Source organism: Martes martes (genome assembly GCF_963455335.1).
Source record: "Martes martes genome assembly, chromosome: 11".
In the NCBI taxonomy this organism is placed as follows: Eukaryota; Metazoa; Chordata; class Mammalia; order Carnivora; family Mustelidae; genus Martes; species Martes martes.
In genome coordinates this window covers 62,264,722-62,285,171 of record NC_137899.1, presented here as the reverse complement: position 1 = coordinate 62,285,171, position 20,450 = coordinate 62,264,722, and the positions used below count along the sequence as shown (strand labels likewise).

Below are 20,450 nucleotides of genomic sequence, written 5' to 3'. Positions count from 1 at the left end.
TCCCCCTCTCCGTCTGCCTGCTTCCCCTGCTTGTGCTCTCCCCAAGCCCTGTCAAATAAATAATCTTAAAAAAAAAAAAAACAAAAAAACAAAAAAACAGGGGCACCTGGGTGGCTCAGCGGGTTAAAGCCTCTGCCTTCAGCTCGGGTCATGATCCCCAGGGTCCTGGGATCGAGCCCCGCATCGGGCTCTCTGCTCTGCGGGGAGCCTGCTTCCCCCTCTCCCTCTGCCTGCTTCTCTGCCTACTTGTGCTCTATCAATTAAATAAATAAAATCTTTTAAAACAAAAAACAAAAAAGTTTATTCCAAACAAGATTTTCATGTCCTAGTTTTAGCACTAGTACAAGTGCCGCCACCATTTAATCAATGCTTAAGTGACATTATAATAGGATATGGAAATATTTCATATGATCACAAGAGCAGATGTTAAGATAATGGAAAAACAGACACCAAACCACAGCCACAAGTTTATGCAGTTAACAACAATGTGGCTGGCAGAATACTGCCAAAGGATGTCAGATATCTGCATTTTACTGGCCATGTGGCTGTAGCTTAAACACACTTTACAATTTACTCAAGCCCTCTAGCTTTACTTATTCCCTCTAGTTAATTCTTGTTAAACTTTTCTTTTTAAAATTTGGATGAGGCTTTATTAATACTTTTAGCTTACCCCACTATCAATTATACATAATTCAACTTTGCACAAAATATAATTTGTATTTTGTATAAAAGAAGACTACACATTTGAAATGTAACAGATTTCTTGCGTTATCTAAGGTTTTAGGAACAGGTGGAAATGCCAGCATCCAATAAGTTCAAGTATGGAGAAGACTCTTACAGACAGCCTAAAGGAGAGTTCAATTTCATTTTTTTCTTAGGAGAAAGTTCAAGGTTCAATTTCATTTTTTCTTAGGAGAACAGTCTGAATAGACTTAGGGTGTGATCATAATATAAATCCTCTAATATTAAAATTTATCTGGTTGTCCAAGGGGAAAGATGGTATCAGGGACACTGTAGGCGGTATAAGACCTTAGCGAAGAAAGGGTTGCTGGCCCACTAAGTGTACAGTGCAGATGGGCAGAAAATAGTAAGCACAGCCTCCGAGGTAAATCAGGAAGACAATCAACTTTCCACCCATCCTTTCCAAGAAGCCATTTGGGCTGGCAACATACTGTACAGGTCCATGGGTGCTCACTCATGAAGTGAGTCACAGAGGTAAGATAGTGGGAATACTTTATATTTCTTGTGATCTTAATCCAGGTGAAGCATTAAATGACATTTTAAATAAATAGGTGGAATTCAATGACCTTAAAATCTGCTGGTGGACCTTCACGATGGAATGAGGGTCTACCACACACCCCATACTGTGCAAGGCAGGGGAGACCCTCAGGTGATTTAAAATCAGTCAGTCCACTGCCCTCAGGAAGCTCCTGGGCTTATGAGAGCCAGCCACTTAACAAAATGGCATTCTGTAAACGGATAACTGCTAGAGTAATGATGTGTATACAGTGCTTTCTGCAGGAATAAAACGACAGAAACAAACCTAGCTTGCAGACATGCGGACAAAGAAGTCTCAAAGGCTGGGTAGGGCAGAGAGAAGGGTGGTAGCTGGGGCTGCAGCCAGCAAGCACCAAGGAGCTGTGAGGGATGGGGGCATGCGGTGCAACGGGGAGTAGCTCAATGGGGCTGGGGCCAAATGGTGAGGACCTTCATATACCACGCCAAGGATTCTGAAATCCCTTCTGGAGACCCAGTGATACTTCTAAAAAATATAACACTTAACTGTTTTTTTTTTCTGATTTCACAAGTAATGCATGTTCATTGTTCAAAGTAAGGAAAACACAAAAAGGAGGAAACTAAAGAAACCTATAATCATGCCTCCTAGAGATAACCACAGTGGGCATTCTGGGGTTATATTCTCTTAGTCTTTTTTCCTACACAGACTGTATCATGATCTAACAGTCATGATCATTCTGACTGGGAACTGTGGTAGAAGTTCGGTATGCAGCAAATGCAGCCATCTTGGTCCCTCAGTCTTCAGCTCCAAAGCGTTCCTGGCTGGACACTCTGCCTCTTTACAAAGGCTCTGGATCCAGTGCTATTCCAGCCGCAGGACTCTACACTTTTTCTACACAGTGCTCTTTAAGTCCACCTCAAAAAAGCCCAGAAACCCTTCTCTATGCCACCTTTTTTAGGAGAGCAGGAAAATGAGGGTGCTGTGCGTCCCAATAAGGCAGGCAGTCTGGTCTAAGGAAGGGGGAGTGTTTGTACAGCAGCATGATCTGTGTCCTCCTGCCCAACCCTCCCAGAGGAAGCAGCCGTTCCTTGCTGGGCCTGCACCTTGCCAGGGAAGAGTTCTGCCACAGTACAAAATGTGGGCCAACAAGGCTAACAGAAGAGGGAATCATTCAAGGGAATTTGAGATGGGTCCTGACCCAGGTCCAGGAAGACCACTCTTACTATTTAAAACCAACAAATGAGAGAAAACTCCTTAAAAAAAAAAAAAAAAAAACCCACAAAAAAACGCAATTTGCCAGAAGTCCTTAGCTGACTCCTACAGCTTCAAATATCCCTGCCACATGAGGCTGCATTAAAATAAAATGAAGTCTAAGTGTGACCTATTTTGGTTACCTAGAGAAGATTAGATAATGAAATATATAAATCTTCACTGTAATATCCATTCTTACCATAATGCATGTTCTATAATCTGGAAGTATTTTTGGCCTCTGAGAGACATAAATGATTCCCTTCTCCCAGATCTTTGAGATGTGTCAGTTCCTTAGAGACTGAATCCAAATTTCTGAGTAGGAAGCTTCATAATCACCTTGCTCAATTCTTTTCCTTTTATAAAAGTAGAAACAGAAGACCCAGAGAGATGGTGACTTGGCCAAGGTCACAAAGCTAAAAACAATGAGAACTTGGGGTATTCTTTTCACATTAAACCATTCTAAAAAACTAATATTTACTCTTTGTGAGACAAAATAACGAAAAGGAAAAATGTTCCTTTTCTAGCAAGAATTAGAACCTTATTCTGTTAATGGAAACAATATAAATGTGATTTCTTTATTGGTAACTCAGAAATGTGTTGACTGAGGTATGTATGTATGTATGTAGGTAGGTATTAAAAGATTCTATTTTTAAGTAATCTCTACACCCAATGTGGGGCTAGAACCTACAACCCTGAGATCAAGAGTCACCTGCTCCACTGACTGAGACAGCCAGGCATGCCAGAAATTTGCTGAGGTAGTTAGAGATTGATTATGCCTAAACCTGTTACAGCAAGTGAGAGAGAACAACGTTTCCATTACTGTTGGTAGATAACTGTACTGTCCAGGAACTGCATATATGACAGTGTTTCTCTATTGTCAATCTGTAATTGGTAAGAATCTGTCAAGTCACTTCAGGTTGTAGAGAAGACAAAGGAGAGAAACCAATCTAAAAGAGAGCTTAGGAAGTAGCAAAGCAGGGAAAGGTGGAATCAGTCATTCACTGAGTTTAAGAGATGATAATCACCTCAGCTCTTAATAAGCTATGCAGTCAGTCCTTGGCAAGAATTAGGAACCAGGAGAGGTTTGAAAGTGAATAAATATGAAAAATAATACTGGGTGAAAAATAATGTATATAATGTTACACCAAGTATTTAAAAGTTTAAAATATGCAGTACACTCCTAGATGCTATCTATAGGTACATAAATATATAGTAAAAGTATAAAAACATGTATTATATAATAATAAAAAGCAAATTCAGGGTGAAGATCTTCTCTGGAGAATGGAAGGAATAATGGGGTTAAGGGGTGGTACATGGGTACAGCATTGAACTGTTTTATATATTTGGTCAAGTGGTAGATATTTGTTCAATGTGTGAAATATTTGTAATAAAATAACAAAAAATCAACAACAACAACAACAAAAAACTGAGCTAGCTAGGAAAGTACTGAATTCTTTAATAGTGACTAAGTGACTAAGCTTCAGGTAAAATGAATTGTACGAAGAAAAGCCAAATCAATAACCAATAGACAGAAGTGAAGCAAGCGCCCAGAGATGCCCTTTGCTAACTTTAGGCATTATTAAGGCAAAAACACGTATTAGAAACCAAGTCTTCCATTCAAGAAAGGCACGTGTTGTGAATAGTTTAGGAGAGGGACTGACTTGAGTCCTCTTCCACAGTATTTTCAGAATAACTAGACAAGTTATGATTTGTTTGTAAATATCAGGTCATGAGTTCTGACTTTAGCTCTCTACACAGCCCTCCTTGTCTCGGAAAGCCTTTTATATTAAATACATTTAACTGAACATCTTATGATAAATTTTCTCATTTTGTGCTAGAGATCTTGGTTGGGTGGGTGTATGTTTACCTGACACTGAGGGGACAGTGCAGAGTGTGTAACACTAAGTACCGTGGTACATGAAAGGCCAGAGCAACTTTTCTGCCATCTGCTTACACAGAGGCTTTCCAAAAGTTCTTTTTGATGTGGCATCAGCTATAGGGTAGACCATTCAACATATTGGCCTTGTGGACCTAACTCTTCCCTTAGAATAAACTCTAGAGAATGCCATAGGACATTTAAGCATTCAGACAAGCTCTTGACATGAGACCACCCAAAACAGTCCACTCTGACCATCATGATGGGAAATCCAAGTGATAGTTCAAATGCGAAAGGGGGCAGTATAAAACGTTAAGGCCTCTTTCCAGATGCTGGGAAAACTCATTCTAGGTCACAGAACTTCAGTAATACAATGAATAAACCTATACTCCCCAGAGAGTTAACAGATGTCAAGGTTTCCATTGTGTCATTTACAATTTTTTTTAAAGATTTTATTTATTTATTTGACATAGATCACAAGTAGGTGGACAGGCAGGCAGAGAGAGGAAGAAGCAGGCTCCTTGCTGAGCAGAGAGCCCAATGCAAGGTTCGATCCCAGGACCCTGAGATCATGACCTGAGCCAAAGTAGAGGCTTTAACTCACTGAGCCACCCAGGCGCCCCTCATTTAAGAATTTATATATATCTCCTGTCATTTTCAAGGCCACTAAGATAATATAAGTTTTATGAACATGTACCTCAAAACCTTTCTTAAGCAGTATTTTTAAATTTGGGAGATAAGCAGTATTTTTAAATTTGGGAGATAAAACTCGTCAAGTTTTATCCTTAATTTATCCCCATTATCTTGTTTCTAAGTTAGGAAAAATTTTGTCACTGGAGAACTAGCTAATTGTCATGAAAAGGAGGCAAAATTAACTGATGCTGTGGCACTAATCTCAGTGCTTTTATTCCAGTGTATTCATTAATCACTCAGAAGCATCAAAATTCCCAAATAATCAAAATGTAGCCTAGTAACAGGTTGGCTTCAATGTCCTAGCTCTACTGGCTGGGTCCCAAACCTTGACCTGGATTAAAATCACCTAAAGGACTTGCTAACATAGATGCTGTGCCCCATCTCCAGGCAGTTTTTAGCCTCAGGTGCTGGGTGGGGCCTGGCAGCCTCTATTTCTAGTAAGCTTACAGGTAACAAAGATGTTCTCCTTGGACCTTTTGAGAACCACTGTTCTTGAGATATAAGGAAGGCATTTATCCTCTCTAGATCTCAGTTTACTCAATGTCAAAAAGGAGTATTTGGAAGATTAAATAAAGTGTCACTCAAGAACCCAGTGTCATTCCTACACTGGGTGCTCTATAAATGGTAGCTGCTATTATAGTAACTCAAATTCAATTTTAGAACCTAAAACATGCAAGCTATTTGCCTTTATAAATATAAGTATAAACCCTTTCTTTATACTTTATACTCCCTCATTTTAGACAAGGTATCAGTTCTACTTATAAAGGCTATGATTTCAAAATGAGAAGAGAAGCTGTTGACCCAGAGAAATCTATATCAAGGAGCCTATGGGCTTTAAGTAGTTAATGTGTAAATATTTCTTATAAAGCTGTATTTGTTTGCACAGAGCTTGTTGTGTCCACAACTGGAGGGGAGGGTGGGTGGTTAGGAGAACTTTTCTTTACACTGAACAGCAGCAGGAAACTAGGGACCCCTCCAAGCAAAACTATGATTTAAAACATGAAAACTTCTGAAATAATCCTGAACATCAGGATGAAAATCTCAAGTTTACAGCCCCCGTTTCCCTCCCATTGAAAATAGTGCTGAAGGGGGAAGAGAGAGAAGGAAAAGCTGAGACTGACTGCGCTTATTGTGATTTGGAAGCAGCATTTCCCCTTCTAGTCTCCTCTCTCTTCAGAAGGGTCCAAACTCCAAATCAAGCAAAAAGAAGGTGAGAAAAAGGACAGAATTAGGAGCAGAGCTACGGCAAAAAGGGGATATTCTTAATTTCCTCCCTACCTCCAGGGCTAAGCTTTCCTTTGTCACTTGTGTGTCCAGTAAGCAGCTGGTTCTATTCTGCCTCCACTCCAGGGGAGGGGTGAAGGAGGTCAGCAGTCACAGGCAGCCTGGGCCCTCACACAGACAGCCGTAACAGAGCAGAGCCCACCAGGCACACTGAGGAGTCCCACATCTTCTGTATTTCCTGGGGGTAAAGGAGCCTTCCTCCCTGTGTAAACCTTCCACTCTAAGAACTTAGTATGGAGAGAAATGTCTGGCTTGGCACCAGAGCTTTGTAAACTTCTTATTTCTGATTTGGGACCAATAAGCTCCATTTTCTGACCGGTTATCAACTTCTTATGTCAGGATGATGAAAATATAAATAAGAGAAGCTAACTTCTACTAAGTATTTAGTATGTACCATTTTACTCATCTTTTTATGTGCATGAACCTATTTAATCTTTACAACAATGTTTTTAGGAAAATGATATCATCATTCCCACTGTGTAGATGAGGAAACCAGGCAACAGAAAGGGTAAGCAAGTTGCCTAAGGGCACAATGCTATCAATGCTGGAATCCAGAGAGCCCAAGATTTTAATCAGTCCACAAGTCATAGAGTTCCATGCTACCGATTAGGGGGCATGAATAGTTACAGTGAAAATACTTTGAGTACTGAAATCAGGACATGTGGGAAGAATACAACAGATTGTCCTAGAAATTCAGGGATGTATGAGAAATCCAAAAAAAAACACAGCCCAGGGACGGTGGAGAAGACCTTTTGTGAGAGAAATGAGGACTTTTTTTTTAAGAGCCTATTTATTTGACAGAAAGAGAGAGATTGTGAGAGCATAATCAGGCAAGCAGGTGGAGCAGTAGCGAGAAGGAGAAGCAGATTCCTCGCTGAGCAGAGTCTGATGTGGGGCTCAGTCCCACTGAGCTGAAGGCAGACACTTAACCAACTGAGCTGCCCTGGGGGCTCAAAATGAGGAGTTTTAAGGCAGAGGGCTCAAAGTGACTCTGCTTCAGATCTTTTGTGGCCTTAGCATGTATTTTAATCTCTATGAATTTTGGATACCTAACCTGTAAAAATGGACTGACATAAGGATTAAGTTGTCTAAATTCTTCATAAAGTGTTACAGAAAAACCAGTTTTTATTGTTTCGCAGCATACTGGCAAGTTTCTAGATAGGAAGACCTGAGAAAGTCACATGGGGGCAGAATCCCTCAGGACTCATAGTTCAGAGGGAAGATTAACAGAAGGAACCAACAAAATGCTGTCATGAATACTGGTTCCCTTTCCACAACAGAAGCATCTAATTCATTCATTTCATTATTTATAATCATGGTTATTCAGAGCTTGACCATGTGCTTCTCTACATCACAATAATATAGGGCTTCAAAGTAATATGGAATTTCAATACCCACTCCCTACCCCTCATGCCTCAAGGCCCATGCTGGGAGAATTCCTTCTAGATGAAGAGTGAGAATTCAGCCATTCTGTCAAGAGCACTATGAGGATGTTCCCAAGTTAATGTTTTCCAAAACTGATCTGACAGACCCAGGTACCTACCCACACCGGTGTTTACTAAGCACCTTACAGGGTTTCAGTCCCTGCATTATAAGATGCTGGAGATACAGGATGACCTCTGACCAAGGCCTTCATCCTGGTCTCAGCTCTACCACTACAACATGAGGCATTTGAGGAGTACATGATGATGACGACCATGACCCCCCCTTTATCTCACTCCAGAGCAAATTCCCAGGGTTCCCCAAACCCTCCCTGTTAAGGTCTCTAAAACTAGCTTCTCTTGGGACATTGATTTCAGAGAACTGCACTGTATTTGAAGATTAATTTAGGAAGAGCTCACTTCTTAAAAATATTAGGCTTTCCTATTAAGAGATGGCTGTCCATTAATTTAGCTCTTCTTCAAGATATACTGATTTTTAATAAGTTAGATCTACATTACGAGGTCACTATCTCATGAGATTTTTTTTTTTTTAACGGAGCATATAAGAAACAAACAATAATAATGAAATAGAAAAGAAACAAAATCCACTTTAGAAAAGCAGAAAATTTCCCCTATACCCCACCTCCTCCTGTAGGGGTCTCCATTCCACATTCTATTCAATGGAATCATCAAAATGTAAAGGATACTTACTCAAGGCTGTCTGGATATCCTTTTCTCCGTTTTTCACTTCTGTCAAAAATCCCTTCAAAAATTTGAGACCTCTAAAACAAAAAGAGGAAGAAATATTTTCAAAGTTCACTTATATTGAATGGGTATAAAGAAATAGCAGACGTCAGTGTCTTCCTCAATATCTTGAATATAGCAGCAAACAGGTCAAGTCACATGGAAGTCTTTTCTGACTTTCTTCCCTGTCATTTCCTTTTAGTTTACTCTACACCCTTCTCATCTGATCTACCTAAACAGTGGTTTCCAAAAAGTGGTCCTCAACCAGTGGGAACTTGCTGGAAATGCTAGTTCTGGGGTCCCACTCCAGACTTACTGAGTCAGAAAGTCTGAGTCTGGAGTGGAGCAATCTGTATTCTTAAGAAAGCCCTTCAGGTGATCGGATGCTATCAAAGTTTGTGATCCACTGACTTAAAGAGAACCAGTCAATTCTATCATCCTTTAGGATTCCTATGTTACATATACTGTTAATATTAACGGTGTTCATCGGAAGGGAGGAAAAGAAAGAGTTGGTGTTCTATTCATCAGGTCTTCTAGAAAAGGTTACTGGGTTGGATCCTCCACTCAGAAGTACTCTTTGTATAACATAACACTTTTTTTGCTGGTAGCATTTCAACTGAGCTGGATTTCAACTGTGGCCCCATCCCAGCTGCCTCACCTCTTCAGCCACAAGAGGGCTTCTGTAGCTGAGTTCCTAACCTGGGCTACGTCAGCCTCCACTTCATGCAGCACTATCTTCTGGAGGGTGGTGAACTCTTCCTTGTTGGTTATGTACTTCTGATTTACTTTCTGCAGGAAAAGCAGGGAAACAATCTAAGTTAAAAATGCTAAAGCTATCAAGTAAATCAGTACAGTATTGAGACTGATAAGCTTGTCAAGCAGGCTTTAAGAAATCAAAATAAATTCAGTCTCTATTACTTTTTTCCTTATGATTTCAAGGTAATGTGTTCTTGTTTGAGAATTTTTATGAGGCTTAAGCTAGAATTAAAGTCTCAAGCCTTTAAAATACTGTTTTTAAAGAATTTTTTTCTGCCTCAGAACTTTTCTCACAGCTGACCTATACTTTTCATCTTGACTATAAAACTCAACAATCACAAGTGTTTCTGAATGAGGTCTCATGCACTACTCCCTCCAAATGTATGGTCTCCATAGAGACATGCTAGTATATTCACCTTAATATTTCCAACAAGATCCATTTTAACAGGAGCAAACACCGTAGGACCAAGTTTATCTAGAAGAAAAGATTGAAAACATCTTTGAAAAAGCAATTTTCTTAAGTGGCAAATATATACATATTTTAAAAGATTTATTTATTTATTTGTCAGAGAGAGAGCGAGCAAGCACAAGCAGGCAGAGTGGCAGGCAGAGGCAGAGAGAGAAGCAGGCTCCCTGCTGAGAAAGGAGCCCAATGCAGGACTCGATCCCAGGACTCTGGGATCATGACCTGAGCCAAAGGCAGCTGCTTAACCGACTGCGCCACCCAGGCGTCCCTAAGTGGCAAATATTTTTATAATAACAAAAAATTTAGCATGTTTTTCTCCCCAAAACTTTTATTTTAAAATCATTTTCCAAACATAAGTTTCAAAGACTTCTAAGATATGGTCATCACAAAATACTAGATTTCAAAGACTAAGTATCAAAAAAAGAATGCAGGGGTGCCTGGGTGGCTCAGTGGGTTAAGCCTCTGCCTTTGGCTCAAGTCATGATCTCAGGGTCCTGGGATCAAGCCCCGCATCAGGCTCTCTGCTCAGCAGGGAGCCTGCTTCCCCCTCTCTCTCTGCCTGCCTCTCTGCCTACTTGTGATCTTTCTCTCTGTCAAATAAATAAATAAAATTTTAAAAAAAGAATGCAAACTATCTCATTAACAATTCCCTTATACTGAATATATATTGAAATAATATTTTGGATATATTAGGTTATATAAAATGTATTATTGAAATTAGTTTAAAAAATAGTTTTATCTGCTTTGTTTTACTATTTGATGGGCCTGCTAGAAAATTTAAATTCATATATGTTCAAAAATTTAAATTCATATATGTTCAAATATTTCTGTGGGACAAGAACAACTAAAAATATAGCAAAGCGGTATAACTAAAAGCCAGAAGAGAAAAAATATGGAATTCTAAACAATACTTGATTGATTGGGAAAAAAAGGCAGGGGGGAGGTAGGAACAAATGCAGGTAGCTAAAAACCTAAAACAGGAAATAAAATAGAATAAAAAATAATTGATTAAATGGTTAGAATTTAAGAAAAATAAAAAAGGAACAAAGAACAGATAGGACAAATAGAAAATAAACAGCAAGGTGGTAGAAACAAATAGCAAGATAACATGTAAATTCATTCAATGTAATTCACTATACACAAAAGTACAGAAGAGGGTGGTGGGGTTATGGACATTGGGGAGGGTATGTGCTATGGTGAGTGCTGTGACGTGTGTAAATCTGGCAATTCACAGACCTGTACCCCTGGGGCTAGTAATACATTATATGTTTATAAAAATTTTTTTTAAAAAAGTACAGGGAAAAACCCCACAATTTCAATAATGCTGAAAATGTATTTCATGAAATTAACTCACTCATGATTATAAAAAACTACTCAAACACAAAAGTCAGCTCTATCTGACAATTAGAAAAATAAATTAGAAAAATAAATTAGAAAAATAAATTAGAAAATAAAGTAGAAAAATAAATATTAGAAAAATTAGAAAATAAATATTAGAAAAATAAATTAGAAAAATAAATATTCTTTACATAGCATCAAGAATCAAGATTAAAATCAAGATTTTTTTTAAAGATTTATTTATTTATTTATTTGTCAGAGAGAGAGAGAGAGAGAGGAGCGAGAGTGAGCACAAGCAGAGTGGCAGGCAGAGGGAGAAGCAGGCTCCCTGCCAAGCAAGGAGCCTGATGTGGGACTCGATCCCAGGACGCTGGGATCATGACCTGAGCCGAAGGCAGCTGCTTAACCAACTGAGCCACCCAGGCGTCCCTAAAATCAAGATTTTAAAATGTATCCCTAACAAAAATTGTATATGACCTCTGGTACGGGAAACAAAGGCAGAAGAAAAATTATTAAATTTCCTTACTTCCTAGAGCCCACTGAAAGTCCTTGAAACAGGCTGAATGACAGTCCTCTAGGGACTCATGGGCCTCAGCCTCCATGTTAATACTTTGCTAAGGGCAAAAGGCAATCCTAGCCAGAATCTGCCCCCACCTTACCCCACCAACCCACCCCGCCCCAACAGGATCCTGTAAGTCTATTTTAACAAATAAAATTTCCTTTGGAAACTTCCTTTATCTCTAACTCCTCAAGATGCATGTTGGCAATCATCCCCCACGCATATGGCCCACCAGTATACATCTGAAGGGTCTCATGGCAAAGGGTTTATTAGATGGTAATAAATGACATTTTCCCAAGAACAGCTAGCCCCCTCAAGGTTCCGGAAACCTTGCTTCCAAAATTCCTTAGAGATTTATGCTATCCCTAACCCCCTCCCAACTTGAAAGTATATAATGGGCCACTTTTCATGACGCCACTGCAGCTCTTTCTGCCCACGGGTTCTGTTCCTGCGCTTTAATAAAACCACCAAAGACATCTCAAGAATTCATTCTTGGGCATAGGCTTCAAATCCTAACATCTTTCCTACATCAATCTCTACACTAAGAACTATACAAAACACTGAAAATAAAGAAGACATAGGTAAATGGAGAGATACTGCATGCTTTGGGATTAGAAGACTCAAAATTGTTCAAGATGTAAACTTCCTCCTAATTGGTTTACTGATTCAATATAATCTTAATCAAAATCCCAATATTTTTTAAGTAGAAATTGGAAAGCTAAAATTTATATGGACATGCAAAGGACCAACAACTGCCAAAATCTTGAAAAAGAACAACAAAATTAGAAGACTTAAATTATCTGATTTCAAGCTTTTTTATAATGGCACAGTAAGTAAGACAATGTAAGCATTACCATGAAAAAAATAAGCAGACCACTGGGACAGAAAACACAGTCCAGAAACAGACCCACACCTAAAAGATCCACTGATTTTCAACAAAGCTGCCAAAATAATATAAAAGGGAAAATAATTTTTTTTTTTAAAGAAATGGTCTCTGAACAACCAGACAGCATAAGGGGGAAAAAAAAAAAAACCCTTACCTCACACCATATATAAAAATTAATTCCAAGATGTATAAATATAAACATAAAATCAAGACTAAAGGGAATAGAAAACACATGAGAATATCTTCATGACCTTGGGTGTAAACACAGATTTCTTAGGGCACCAAAAGTACTAACTATAAAAAAGAAAATAGATACATGGATTTCATGAAAATGAAAAGCTGCTCTTCAAAGACATCAAGAAAAGAAAGTCATAACTTGGGGAAAATATTCATAATGCATATGTCTACAATGGAATGCTTTTGAGAATATATAGTTAATGCTTACAACTCAATACAAAGAACACTAACCAACTTTAAAAAATGGGTTAAAGATTTGAAAAGACTTCACAATGAGGGAGATAGCAATGGCCGATAATTACATTAAGAAGTGTTCAACATCATTAGTCATTGAGAAAGTGTAGAAACCAAGGGTACCCCAAGGTGGGCCACTTGAACATGAAGATTATATTGAGTTAACAGCAATCAAATCCCAGCAGATTCAGGAAAAATTCTTTACCTTCCCTTTGACTGCTTAAATTTACATTGGAAAGGAAAGCCTGTCCCAGGAAGAATGCAATTAACAGATTTCTCTTTACTTAAGAAACTTATGTGCATAACAGTGCAGCCTTCATTTTCCAACTATTTCCTCTTATCTTCCTAATGGTTTTCCTCCCCTTTGTACCTCCACCCTCAGGCCCCTAACCCTTTCCTTTGGGCAGGAAGTCATATAAGCCTCATGTTCCCTGTCTTTGTAATTTCATGTCTGTGTGGATTCTCCATATGTATGGAATTAAATTTGATTTTCTCCTGTTATTCTGTCTCATGTCAAAGTGATTCTTGGTCCAGCCAGAGGACCCTGAGGCAGAGTAAATTTCTTCCTCTCCAACACAAGTTAAAACTGCAATGATACCACTAAACACTCAGAGGAATAGCCAGACCAAAAACCTCAATACCACCAAGTGTTAGTGAAGATGAGAAGCAACCAGAATACTCATACATTGCTGTTGGAACTGTATGTCTGTGTAACCACTTTTTATAAAGTTAAACAGATGGACCCAATGAATTGGCAATTCTACTCCTAGGTATTTACTCAGGATATGAAAAAAATATGCCGGCAGACACAAAAATACTCAGAGCAATTTCACTGGTAATAGCCCCAAATAAGAAACTACCCAAATGTCCATCCATCAATAGAAGAATGAATAAACAAATTACATATTCATTTAATAGAATACTATTCTACAATAAAAAGGAATGAACTAAAAAAAAAAAAAAAAGAATGAACTACGGATACATGTAACAATAAGGATGAAAACATTACACTGAGAAAAACACAGATGAAAAAGAGTAGATAGTATGGTTATGATTCTCTTATATGAGACTTTAGAAAAGGCAAAACTAATCTATGGTGACAGAAATCAGTAAAATAGTTGCCTTGGGCTGGGTGATAGTCATGGGTTGACTGGCACAGGGAACATTCTGGTGCGATGAAAACATTTTATATCTTGATAGGGATATGGATTACATAGGGGTACATGTGTTTATCAAACATTACTGAATCATAATACTTCTACGTAAGTTATATCTAATTTCAAAAAAAGATATGTAAAATTTCAAAAAAATGAATTAAAAAAGGATGCATAGCTAAGTAGGTCATAAAACAAATTTGAACACATTAGTGATGCCTAATTCTACTGACTCTATATTTGAACTTAAGTTTATACATATAATTTTTAAATCTTTGAAAAAATGTTTTAACGGTATCATTATACTAATGGATTTGAAGGTCTGTTCCGCAACTACTTTTTTTAAAAGTATAATTTCTCAAAAACAAAATTCCCTTTTTTCCTTATACTACTCTATGGCCAATACTTAACCATTGGTAGGAATAAAAAGCAAATATGCAATAATGCTCAAAGCCAAACAGTTTTAACTACATGTGGCTAGTGATATGGAGAGGTAGCCAAGAAGGGTCATTTCACTCTATATATAGTTCAGGATATTTCTGCTACAAAATAACAGCAGTGGGACAGATTCTACAGACTAATGAATTTAAGACAAATGCAGTAATCTTACCTAATACTGGAACCACAGCATAACATGACTCCAAGAATGCTTCTGTGGGAATGCCACTGTCTTCCAGAAGTTCAATGTCACTAAAGCTAAACAATTTGGTGATACAAAAGGAGAAAGATCGAAAATATAACATTAATACTCTCTGCAGTTCAGAGGTAGTCATGAAAACAGTTGCCCATCTGGAGAGCAAGTCGTTTGGCCTGATTTCAGTGATTGTTCTTCTACTATAATATGGTCCAATAAAATCATTTTCCAGAGATAATCTACCAAAGCAAGCTAAAATGTGTTCAAGGTATAGTCTCACAATCTAATTCCTCACTGCTTCAGAAAGGTAAAGCAGATACTAACCTCTGTTCTGTTAGACTATGCCATCACCTGAAACGAACACCACACTGATTTTCTAGAAGGGAAGCTGGTATCCAATTGTCACTGATTTTAGAAAGTATCGAATACCTGGTATTCATGGTACTAAAAAAAGTTGGGATGATTTCTTGGCCTTCTTCCCAGTGGGATTCCGGAGAGCTACTGGAGGAGTTTGATGCAGGCTGTGCTAAGCTGCTATCATGATTCGCCAGACTGTCCTCTCCTTCTTCCTTCATGATCTCACCTTGGACTGCACATAGAAAATACCTATTACTAAACTATTTATATATTACAAAATTAATATATATTCCTTGTTGAATATTTCTAAAACACAGAAAAGCTTACAGAAATAAAAATCAGTGAAATACTATATAAACACACAAACAAAATTGGGTTTAAATATATGTAGGTTTGTGTCCTGATTATTTTCACTCAACAGTTTATCAGGAATATTCTCATTATCATTCAATACTTTTAAAATATTATTTTAATGACCATATATATTGCATCAAGCTCATGTGGAGGGCACTTAGGTGGTTTCTAAAATTTTAGTGTTATACAGTCGATCCTCATTATCAGCATATTCTGTATTGTGAATTTGTCTTCTCATGATATTTTATTTGTAATCCTAAAAATCAATGCTTGTGGCATGTTTGCAGTCATTTCTAGACATGTGTATATGGTGAACATTTGAGTCGCCTGACATACATGCTTCCAGCTAAGGTCAAACAAGGTAACAATATGCCTTCTTGTTTGGTTCTTATACTATACACAACTGTGTTTATGTAGGGTCATGCTTTGTGCATTTTGTTATTGATTTTGCTGTTTACAGGTGCCTTCAAGTGTAGTGCTGTCTAATGTTTCTTTTCTTTTTTCTTTTTTTTAAGATTTTATTTATTTATTTGACAGAGAGAGACACGGAGAGAGGGAACACAAGCAGGGGGAGTGGGAGAGGTAGAAGCAGGCTTCCTGCTGAGCAGGGAGCCCAATGTGGGGCTCAACCCCAGGACCCTGGGATCATAACCTGAGCCAAAGGCAGATGCTTAATGACTGAGCCACACAGGTACCCCATGTCTACTCTTTCTAAGCGTAAGAAGGCTGTGATGTGCCTTATGGAGAAAATACATGTGTCAGGTATACTTCATTCAGGCACAAGTTATAGTACCTTTAGCCATGGGATCAATGTTAATGAATCAACAATACATATTAAATAAGGTGTCTTTAAACAGAAACACACATAAAACAAGTCTATATACTGATAAGTTGACCAAATTGTGAACAGCAGTTTGTAGGAACCAAACTCTGTTTTTCCCCTAGAAGCAATGGTTCAGTATTTGCTAATTCAGTGTCTGTAGTAACTTTATAGAACACAATCACGAATAATGAGAATCAATTGTAATGTCATAAAGAATATCCCTGTCCACAGGTATTTGTCCTTAACTTGACTAGTCCCTGGAGACAAATTCCTAGAAATAAGATTATTGGTCAAATAACAGTACTGTTTCACAGTACTTATCTTTATTATTATTTTTTATCTTTATTATTTTTATTATCTTTATTATTTACTCAAGGGATAAGACTCCTTGCCTCAGATTAACAGCTATGAAATGCATCTTCTTTTCCCACAACTCATATGGAAAAAACAGGGCCTTTTATTTCAGGGTAGATGAGCAAGAAACTTGTTTAAAATTTTATTTTCAAAATATTTATTAAACGCGCCCAGGTCATGGTCTCAGGGTCCTGCGATCAAGCCCCCCATCAGGCTCTCTGCTCAGCAGGGAAGCCTGCTTCCTCCTCTCTCTCTCTGCCTGCCTCTCTGCTTACCTGTGGTCTCTGTCTGTCAAATAAATAATAAAATGAAATCTTTAAAAAAAATATTTATTAAACGCTTAAACATAAATAAAAGCTTACTATGGTTTTCTTGGACTGATCTGAAGCTGGTTTAGTGGTTAGAGCCAATGGAATTAGCAAATTTGAAAGGGTGGCATTTTCAACCACAAGCTATTACCTGAAATGTGGGACTCTGGCTTGATGGACAGAGAAGGCTAGGTGAAAACCTGACGGGTGGCTGGTGAATTCTGCCATCCTCTGGCCTCACTAGAAACCAGCAGAGCAACCTAAACTGACACACCTTAACACTCTGTTAAGTCTGACATCATAGTTTACGTTCAAAGGATTTTGAGACTTAGAGTAGAAGGCCAGTGAAGCGCTCATATTTTCTACAAAGTCAGCACAGACAGCTGTTGTTCACTGCAGCCCACAGACATCACAGATAGGAACAGTGAGTGGGAAAAACCCTCCTCATTCTGCCTTTTCAACACTGGGTTGGATGGGATGGCACAACGTGGCCAAGTGACCCGTGTTATCAAGCTAATGTCTGCCTTAGGATCTACTAGTATACTCTCTTGAGGCCAATCCCTGTCAGGTGTCACATCATGGATAAACAATCAAACTCCCAAGATCAATGGTTGAGTTTAATCGCTTGCTTCAGACCTCACTTCTGTTTTTACCTGTTATATTATCATCTGTATTTTCTTCACTTGATACGCTGCAATCTCTCTCTGCAGGTTTTAAATATAAGGAGCTTTTATTTTTCATTAGGATTTCTTCATCAGCATTTATTTCCATATGTAAAGATCCATTTTCACAACTGTTCAACTCCATTTGCCTGAAAAATTTTTATAAGGAGAAAAACCAAAAAGTCCAATTATTTCATCTTACATAGATTGCCTACGTAGAGCTTACTCCGAGAAAGGCTGGAGGGGTTCACAAGCATCAAGTCCTTCTAAGAGTGATTAAAAACCAGTATTGTTGCATCAGTCAAACCTCTCAGCCTAGCCTTCTGCCTCCCAGACGTATCTGTTCATGGTGAGAGCAGGCCGGTCTCCCAACTGAGATTTTGCAATCAAAGAGCCATTCCTGGTTTCTCATGGACCCTCAGGTGACTCAGACTTCCTGCTTCCCACCAGCAACAGGAAATAGTCATTGACAGTTCTTTGGTTTTCAATCAGCTTTCTACATGGACACATTTAACACTTTTCTCACTTCCCTCAGCTTCTCCCTGGGAAGTTTTTCTCTCTCTTCAGCTCTCAAACTCACTAGCCACTCCTATGTGTTTGCCTACCAGTTAGCTGTCTAGAAGCTACATGCTGTGTTCAGGGGAGAATACTCCCTGCCAAGTATGTCTGACAGAAAAAGCCCAGGAGGACACAGGATACCTCCTGAGGATCTGTTGCTCTTCAGGGTAACAGAAAAGGCTTTTTTAACATGCAAGTGGAGCAGCTAATTCTGTTGAAGGAATAAATACAACATCTTATACGTGATTAGATCCAACCAAATTAGAACAAAAATATTTTTGCCTAATAAAAACAAAGGGAAAGGATCCAAGCTCTATGGTGACTCCAGGAAAAGCATTTTTTCCCTAAAGAAATGCCATATTTCAACTTAGCAATTTAAAATGTAGGTGTTAATTAAGGAAATATCATGAGAAAAAAGTCTACAATTTTTTCTAGTAGAAATATTTAGAACAAAGTAAAAATGTTAACCAAACTGGAACAATCCTTATACTAAAGCAAACAATAATATACAAAGAGAGTTGAAACGTTAAATAATAATTTGAAAGGACAAATAAATGGAGTATTTCAAAATATAGGAATGGTTATATAAAATACTAACTGAATAAAGACCCCAAATAATAGGAACACAACTATGTAAATGTGTACTTTTTCCTAAAACTGAAGGAGCAATTAGAGGAAGAACTAGTTTAGATTTTGATATTAAGTTGTTGTCTTTTTTAAACTGTAAGGCTACCTAACATTTTTATTTTTAAATAAAACAAAACAGTACTGTCTTTTCTGGATAAAAGCACATTTAAGTCGATGTCCGGCTCCTCCACAAAAGAAGAGGTCCCAACCCTCAGCACACTAGAGCAATTAAAAGTTACTATAGTGGTGGGCAGGCCCATCCATACCTGGGGGAAAATGCAAACAGCTTCCTAGGTAGCTTGTGCTGAGTGAAAGGTCTGCATTGCTTCAAGATCACCCCCAAGAGGAAAATCAGATACTGTTTCCTTCTGGTATTATCTTAAATCATGATCAAAATATTTTTTTAAACAAACAATAAAAAATTATTTGTTTTTAGAAAGAAGAAAAACCAAAAGAGTTACTGTACCTTTCCAATGAATTATGAATCGGTATAATAGGATGTTTCATCTTTAAAAGAAGCAAAAAAAAAAAAAAAGAAAAAAAAAGAAAGCTTCATGTTAAACTTCCAACAGAGCATATTTAGAGTTTCATCTTATATCAAAGTGGTAAATATGACCATAACATAACTGTCCGACTCAACAGGAACAATTTCTCCCAAAAGAAGGGAGTCATTAATCTTCACCAGTCCTTTGTATTTTTTCTAATAAGTGTACCCACATTTCTTTTTTTTTTTTTTTTTTAAAGATTTTATTTATTTATTTGACAGACAGAGATCACAAGTAGGCAGAGAGGCAGGCCAAGAGAGAGAGGAGGAAGCAGGCTCCCTGCTGAGCAGAGAGCCCGATGCGGGACTCGATCCCAGGACCCTGGGATCATGACCTGAGCCGAAAGCAGAGGCTTTAACCCACTGAGCCACCCAGGTTCCCAAGTGTACCCACATTTCTAAGGAAAAGGAAGATGGCTCTTCTGAAGGATCTAATTGCTATAGCCAAACCCCTGGTGGTTGGCTTTCTCATAATTTTAGCTATATTCATTAAAAATGATGATGCATTGTCTCAAACACTAAAAGTATAAAGATAAACAGTATGGAGGTTCCTACCCTTAAGGTAATTTCAATAAGAATAACCCTAAAATAGAGGTATGCATAGAGGTGTTCCTAGCCCAACTTAGGGATTCAGGGAGGGGAAATTAAATACTGAAGGATGGGGAAGTGCTAATGAGGGGAAGATAAATGAGAACAGCATGCTTGGCACTGGGAAATGGTGTGAAGATATCAGGGGAGCTATATGCAGTTAGTATGTTCAGCCAGGTAATGACAGAGTAAGAGGCTGGGGGTCTGGAAGTTTTGACATTAACCTTTGGCAATGAGGAAGGCACTGAGAAGTTTAGGTAAAGTGGTCCAGTTTATACTTCATGAACAGAAATACCACTGGCTACCTAGAAGGGTTAGGCTGAAAGTAACTAGTTAGAAGGTCACCACAAATCTTGGCAAGATTCACTGGACAAGGAGGATGAAAAGAGACTAGCTACATCGAAGACAGGTTTAAGTGATAAAACTGCTAAAAATTAATGGCTATGGAGGACTGAGGGCAGAAATTTGTAAGTGGACATCAAGGGAAGGTCACTAAAAAAATGTC

General features: G+C 38.2%; 1 protein-coding gene across 2 annotated transcripts in view; it reads right to left on the bottom strand.

The window, feature by feature from the left end:
- PLEKHA8 (pleckstrin homology domain containing A8) overlaps window positions 1-20,450 on the bottom strand; it is a 50,507-nt gene that overhangs the window by 6,746 nt on the left and 23,311 nt on the right. For both annotated transcript variants that reach the window (XM_080818309.1, XM_080818310.1), the window contains exons 6-12: window positions 19,280-19,320; window positions 17,620-17,777; window positions 15,200-15,359; window positions 14,747-14,832; window positions 9,679-9,737; window positions 9,165-9,295; window positions 8,474-8,544 (exon numbers count right to left, since the gene is read on the bottom strand). In XM_080818309.1, the coding sequence (XP_080674435.1) occupies window positions 8,474-8,544; window positions 9,165-9,295; window positions 9,679-9,737; window positions 14,747-14,832; window positions 15,200-15,359; window positions 17,620-17,777; window positions 19,280-19,320 (706 nt within the window). The remainder of the gene's footprint in view (window positions 1-8,473; window positions 8,545-9,164; window positions 9,296-9,678; window positions 9,738-14,746; window positions 14,833-15,199; window positions 15,360-17,619; window positions 17,778-19,279; window positions 19,321-20,450) is intronic.